The sequence below is a fragment of the Elephas maximus genome, chromosome 11 (genome assembly GCF_024166365.1).
Source record: "Elephas maximus indicus isolate mEleMax1 chromosome 11, mEleMax1 primary haplotype, whole genome shotgun sequence".
Lineage (NCBI taxonomy): Eukaryota > Metazoa > Chordata > Mammalia > Proboscidea > Elephantidae > Elephas > Elephas maximus.
In genome coordinates this window covers 88,983,105-88,990,566 of record NC_064829.1, presented here as the reverse complement: position 1 = coordinate 88,990,566, position 7,462 = coordinate 88,983,105, and the positions used below count along the sequence as shown (strand labels likewise).

At 41.7% G+C, this 7,462-nt stretch overlaps 1 protein-coding gene across 1 annotated transcript; it reads left to right on the top strand.

The window, feature by feature from the left end:
* Window positions 1-537: 537 nt before the first annotated feature.
* On the top strand, window positions 538-3,348 carry LOC126085062 (zinc finger and SCAN domain-containing protein 4-like). The gene is made up of 3 exons (XM_049900012.1): window positions 538-933; window positions 1,861-2,026; window positions 2,609-3,348. The coding sequence occupies exons 1-3, from the start codon at window positions 538-540 to the stop codon at window positions 3,346-3,348; spliced, it is 1,302 nt and encodes a 433-aa protein (XP_049755969.1).
* Window positions 3,349-7,462: the final 4,114 nt, after the last annotated feature.

The window sequence follows — 7,462 nt, the reverse complement described above, 5'->3', positions numbered from 1 at the left end:
CTACTGAATGATTATATCATTTTTTTTCTACGTTCTGTCAGTAGACAAGTGATACTGGTTTTTTAATATGAACCTAACCTCATATTTAGAAAACAATTATCTCTTGTTCATGATGTCTTTATCTGTAAATGGGTTTGATTTGCAAATATTTTGTTTCAGATTTTTCATGTGTGTTTATGAGAAATATTCCCCTGTAGTGTTCCTTTCTTTAGTGTATTTGTAAGGTTTCATTATCATGGAGGTGCTGACCTCACTAATTAAAATTGGGAGTATTCCTTCTTTTTCTGTGCTCTGGGAGATTTTGTGTAAGAGTAGAGCTCTTTCTTAAATGTCTAGTGGGATTTATCCATGAAGCCATCTGGGCAAGAAATTTTTGTTTGTTGGTTTTAATTATGTCAGTGCTGGCATTAATCATATCTCTCTTCTATTCCTACCTCTCAGCCTTTAAGCATCCACCAGTTGTTGCAACGTTGCTAGTCTTACAAGCCAGCAGAGGCTGAGTCCTCCAAGTTGAGTCTCTGAGAAATCTTGCCAATCATGGCTTTAGATCTCAGAACGTTCTTTCAAAGTGAACCATCCAGGAATGATTCTGGTTTAGAAAATCGAGAGTTTGAACCCACCCAAGGACCTGGTGTCCAGAAGGCAGAGGGGATCTCTGGGCTCCAGGGCACTCCACTCAGTGTATTTCAGTATAGAAATAATTCATATGCAAGGCGGGAACTGCAAAGGCTCCAGAAGTTATTTCACTTGTGGCTACAGCCAGAGAAACACAGCAAGGAGGAAATGATTTCCCAATTGGTCCTGGAGCAGTTTATGATGAATGAACAGTGCAGAAATAGGTCTGCTTTGAAAGAGAAATGGGATTCAAGTGGCAGAAACCTGCAGAAGTTCCTGGAGGACCTGACTGATGATTTCATGGAGCCACCTGCTTATGTGAGTACAGGGTTCTGACCTCAGGGCAGAGGGGAGTGGGGAATAGGTACGGGAAGGCGGAGTTGCCTGGAAGCAGAGAAAGAAGAGTTATTGTAGAAGCAGTTATTAGCCGGATCACACACCCTCTCACCACTCCTCTTCACTAAGAAGCATCTCCTCGTCTTAAGTTAGTGAGAACGAAGCAGAAAGTGTTTATTCTGTGGGACATATAGGACCAAACATACTGATTGACTGGTTGATTTTTTTTTTATTATTGTTGGAAGAATACACAACAGAACATACACCAATTCAACAATTTCTGTGTGTAAAGTTCAGTGACATTGATTATATTCTTTAAATTGGGCAACCATTCTCACCCTCCTTTTACAAATTGTTTCTCCCCCATTAACCTAAACTCACTGCCCCCTAAGCTTCCTTTTTTACTGGTGCTGTCTTTAAAAGAGCAGAATGCTCAAGGCAGACATTCTTTACTAAATAAGCTAAATTATTATTTGATTTAAAGACGACTTTAGGGAGTATTTTGGCTTAAGGTTTGAAGATTAACCCAGGGCAACAGTTTTGGGGATTCATCCAACCTTCTTGGCTTTGTTAGTTTTGATTGGTTGATTTAATTATTTTTAGCCAGTGGGTAGTAGGAGAACCCTCTGGGAGATCTATATTTGAGCAGAGACTTCAAGGATAAGGAAGAAATGCCTTGAACTAGTTCTTCCCTCAGGAAGCCTTCTTGTGACTTTTGGTAATCAGGAAAGGCATACTAAAGAGGTACTTATCATGAAATTTCACACCATTAGCAATAAGGGGAGGACAGGGAGGTGTGGATTGCCCCAGCTGAGGGATCCTGCAGAAGACTGACGAGAACAGATTCCCCACAACGTCTTCTGCCACACAACAGACATCGATACGACAGTGACTGGGGTTTGTTTACAGGTCCACGTCTGCATGCAGGGACAGGAAGCCCTCTGTTCTGAGAATATGTCCTTAAGAGATGTCATTGCTCACCTCACAAAGCAGTTGTCAGCAGAGACTCCAACAGGAGAGATCATGGGGACCCTCTTCCAGACTCCCCAAGACCCTCCTGTGCAAACAGGACGAGGTGAGTGAGGGGAATCTGGATACCAGGGGTGTCTTAGTCTGGGTTCTCTAGAGGAGCAAAATCAGTGAAGCATATATATAAATATATATATATAGAAATTTACTTCAAGGAAATGGCTCATGCAACTGTGGGGGTGGCAAGTCCCAGATCTGTGGGTCAGACAACAGGCTAGAGGTCTGTGCTGCTCACGGGGTTGCGAGGGTTGGAGAATCCAAAATCTGGAGGACAGGCAGCAGGCCAGAGGCTTCTGCAGGCTTATGTCCCAAGAAGCAGAGGTCAGGCAAGGTTGAGAGAGATCGAGAGCTAGCGAGCTTTGCCAGAACATCCATTTATATACTGGAGGCAGACCACACCTCCAAGGAAACTCATCTTCCAACTGATTGGCTGCTCACATCAGATCACATCATAGAAGTTGATTACATTATATTATATTATCGAAGTGCACCCAGTTCAGTGTCTACCAAACCACTGAGAATCATAGCCTAGCCAAGTTGACACATATCATTAACCACCACAAGGGGGATGTTCTGTGTGGGTCCTTTGGGGGTGCAACTTCATGGGGTTGTCCCTTTATTTTCACAGAAGGAGAAGATAAAGACGACAATAGCAAACTTTCTTTGAAAACTATCCAAGTAAATGACAGTATCACTAGCCAAGGCAATGGAGAACCTTTTCTACGGATTATCCAGGGAGAGAATTGTCCCAAACCTGAAGAGGGAGGTGCTTGTTGGGACAACCCAGAAAGCTCCAGAAGAGCAGGGCTAGGCACTTCTGGATCCCAGGAAGGGGCCTTGGGAGGACCCTCTCATCAAGATGTCCCTATGGAGATGGAACCAGGATTTATCTCCAGGCCAGATGTGGCCACTCCTGAGCCTGCCCCTGCCCACCAGAGCAATGAAGGAAAATTTCCAGGTGGGGGACACCAAGAAAGATTTTACAAAACCCCAAAACCATACAGATGTGGGGACTGTCCCAAAATCTTTAACTACTTCTCTCAGTTAGAAGCCCACCAGAGAAGACACAGGAACGAGAGGCCGTTTGTTTGTGCTGAGTGCCACAAAGGCTTCTTCCAGACTTCAGACCTGCGCGTGCACCAGATGATTCACAGGAGGGAGAAACCCTTCCACTGCAGCATGTGTGACAAGTCTTTCAGTCACAGAACCAACCTGCGGGCTCACGAGAGAATCCACACGGGAGAGAAGCCCTATGTGTGTTCCATTTGCAGGAAAAGCTACCGCCAGTCATCCACGTACCACCGCCATGTGAAGACTCACCAGAAAGTTACCCTCAAAGGCGTTCCCAACACAGCAGAAGGTTCCTAAGCTAATGCCCCCCATTATATTTATAAATATTTGTTGTCGTGGGGTGCCATTGAGTCGATTCTGACTCATGGCGACCCTGAGGAGAGGGTAGAACTGCCCCATAGAATTTCCTAGGCTGTAACTTTTTCTTTCTTTTTAGTAATATTTTATTGTGTTTTAGGTGAAAGTTTACAGAGAAAATTAAGTTTCCATTTAACAATTTTTATACAAATTGTTCTATGCTGTTGGTTACAATTTTTACAGTGTGTCAGCATTCTCATTATTTCCATTCTGTTTGTTCTGTTTCCATTGAGGTAGCTTCCCTTCCCCTCCCTGCCTTCTCATCTTTGCTTTTGGGTTAATGTTGACTGTGTGGTTTCATATAGTTGACTGTTTAAGGAAGCATGTTACTTATGCATGATATTGTTTATTTCATAAGCCAATCTATTATTTGGCTGAAAGGTGACCTGCAGAAATAGTTTCAAATTCAGTTTCAAAGGTTATCTTAGGGCAGTAGTCTCAGGGATTCCTCTAGTCTCTATAGGCCCAGTAGATCTGGCCTTTTTTAGGAATTTGAGTTTAGTCTACCTTTTTCTCCCATTCTATCCAGAACCTTCTATTATGTCCCTAGCCAGAAGGGTCAGTAGTGGTAACTAGGTACCATCTAGTTCTTCTGGTCTCAGGTTGAGGAGGCTGTGGTTCATGTGGGCTCTTAGTCCTGTGGACTGGTTTCTTCTTTGAGCCTTTGATTTTCTTCATTCTCTTTCACTCCGTATGAGTAGAGACCAATAGTTGTATCTTAGGTGGCCACTAAGACCCCAGATGCTACTTACCAATCTAGGATGTAGAGTGTTATCTTTGTGAACTATGTTATGCCAATTGACTAAGTTGTTCCCTGGGACTATGGTCCCAAGACTTCTAACTCAGTAAACCAATCTTATGAGTTATTTGGATACGTCTAGGAAGCCTCCGTAACTGTGCCTCCATGTGGTTCGTTATTTATGTGGGTATATATGCAGCACACACAAATGTGTATATACATATGCCTGCAGATACACCTATACATGCACAGGCATTTACTCATGTATGCCATTCTATACACATATATGCACTCATATCTACCCGCATATTGACACACGTATAGTTTTTGGCTGTTTTTACAAAATTGGGGGCATATATCACTTCTGCCCACATTTCATTGGCCAGAGTAAGTCTCTTGGCCAACCTGATTTCAGCGGACAGGGAAGTATAATCCTTCTGCAGGAAGGTTTGACAACTTACCCGGCACCTTCTTTGTACAGGAATGACAGTGAGTCACTGAGAACAACAGTCTCACCTACCTAAGCCTTTTGAAAAGAATTGCTAGTTTGAACAGACTGAAACTAATGGCAACAACTTGGTTTCAAAAATCTTTTTTATATTCTGTGTGTATGAACTCTCTGCAACTAATAGGTTGTTGTTAGTTGCCATTGAGTTGATTCTGACTCATGGTGACCTCATTTGTGCAGAGTAGAATTGCTCCATAGAGTTTTCAAGGCTGTGATCTTTCAGAAGCAGATCACCAGGCCCATCTTCTGAGGTGCCTCTGGGTGGGATCAAACTGCCAAACTTTTGGCGAGTAGTCAAGCGCTTAACGCAGGGATTCACAACTAATACAAGTAACTAGAAATTGGCCTATTAAGCTTCTAAAGTATATTCTAGTTCTCTCAGCTTGCTTATTTAATAAATGCTTAGTGTAAAAATATAATTTGCCTGTTTGAATTTCTTCTTTGTAGACTGTTCCCCCGAAGATTTCATTCATCTATTTGACATTTGTCTTTTAAATACCAATTATATGCTTGCTTTGTGAGAGAAGACTCCATGTCTTATAGTCTAGTAGGAAAAACAGACAAATAAGCAAATTAATTGTTGTTGTTATTGTTAGGTGCCGTCGAGTCGGTTCCAACTCATAGTGACCCTATGCACAACAGAACGAACACTCCCTGGTCCTGTGCCATCCTTACAATCTTTGTTACGCTTGAGATCATTGTTGCAGCCACTGTGTCAATCCACCTTATTGAGGGTCTTCCTCTTTTCTGCTGACCCTGTACTTTGCCAAGCATGATGTCCTTCTCCAGGGAATGATCCCTCCTGACGACATGTCCAAAGTATGTAAGACACAGTCTCGCCATCCTTGCTTCTAAGGAGCATTCTGGTTGTACTTCTTCTAAAACAGATTTGTTCGTTCTTTTGGCAGTCCATGGTATATTCAGTATCCTTCACCAACGCCACAATTCAAAGGCATCAATAGAAGACAATAAATGCTATAATAACAGAAGTAGATGGGTAGATGGTTTAATGAGTCCATACAGCAAGAACGCCTAACCCACAAGGGCTGAGGACCAGGCTGTTTTGACTACTGTGGTGGTATCATAGGTTCTAAAATCAGGTAGTGTGAGGCCTCCCACTTTGTTCTTCTTTTTTAGTAAAATGCTTTACTTATGCGGGGCCTCTTTCCGTTCCACATGAAGTTGGTGATTTGTTTCTCCATCTCATTAAAAAATGTCATTGGGTACTGGTACAACAACAGATGCATAGATCAATGGAACAGAATTGCGAATCCAGACATAAATCCGTCCACATGTGTGCAGTTGATATTTGACAAAGGCCGCAAAACAGTTAAATGGGGAAAAGACAGTCTCTTTAACAAATGGTGCTGGCATAACTGGATATCCATCTGAAAAAAAATGAAACAAGACCCATACCTCACTCCATGCACAAAAACGAACTCAAAATGGATCAAAGACCTAAATATAAAATCTAAAACAATAAAGATCATGGAAGGAAAAATAGGAGCCCTAATACATGGCATAAACAGTATACAAAACATTACTAACAATGCAGAAGAAAAACTACATAACTGGGTAAAAAAAAAAAAATTAAGCTCCTAAAAATCAAACACCTATGCTCATCCAAAGACTTCACCAAAAGAGTACAAAGATTATGTACAGACTGGGGAAAAGTTTTTAGCTATGATATTTCCGATCAGCGCCTGATCTCTAAAGTCTACATGATACTGGAAAAACTCAACTACAGAAAGACAAATAACCCAATTAAAAAATGGGCAAAAGATATGAATAGACACTTCACTAAAGAAGACATTCAGGTAGCTAACAGATACATAAGGAAATGCACATGATCATTAGCTATTAGAGAAATACAAATCAAAACTACAATGAGATTCCATCTCACCCCAACAAGACTGGCATTTATCCAAAAAACACAAACTAATAAATGTTGGAGAGGCTGCGGAGAGATTGGAACACTTATACACTGCTGGTGGGAATGTAAAATGTACAACGACTTTGGAAATCGATTTCACACTTCCTTAAAAAGCTAGAAATGGAACTACCATATGATCCAGCAATCCCATGCCTTGGAATATATCCTAGAGAAATAAGAGCCTTTACACAAAGAGATATATGCACACCCATGTTCTTTGCAGCACTGTTTACAATAGCAAAAAGATGGAAGCAACCGAGGTGCCCATCAAGGAATGAATGGATAAATTATGATATATTCACACAACGGAGTACTACACATCGATAAAGAACAATGATGAATCTGTGAAACATTTCATAACATGGAGGAATCTGGAAGGCATTATGCTGAGTGAAATTAGTCAGTTGCAAAAGGACAAATATTGTATAAGACCACTATTATAAGAACACGAGAAATAGTTTAAACTGAGAAGAAAGTATTCTTTGATGATTATGAGAGCCGGGAGGGAGGGAGGGTGGGTGGGAGAGAGGTATTCATTAGTTAGATAGTAGATAATAACTACTTTAGGTGACAGGAAAGACAACACACAATACAGGAGAGATCAGCACAACTGGACTAAACCAAAAGCAAGGAAGCTTCCTGAATAAACTGAATGCCTCGAAGGCCAGCGTAGCAGGGACGGGGGTTTGGGGCCCATGGTTTCAGGGGACATCTAAGTCAATTGACATAATAAAATCTATTAAGAAAACATTCTGCATCCCACTTTGCAGAGTGGCGTCTGGGGTCTTGAACACTAGCAAGCGGCCATCTAAGATGCACCAATTGGTCTCAACCCACCTGGTTCAAAGGGGAATGAACACCAAGGACACAAGGT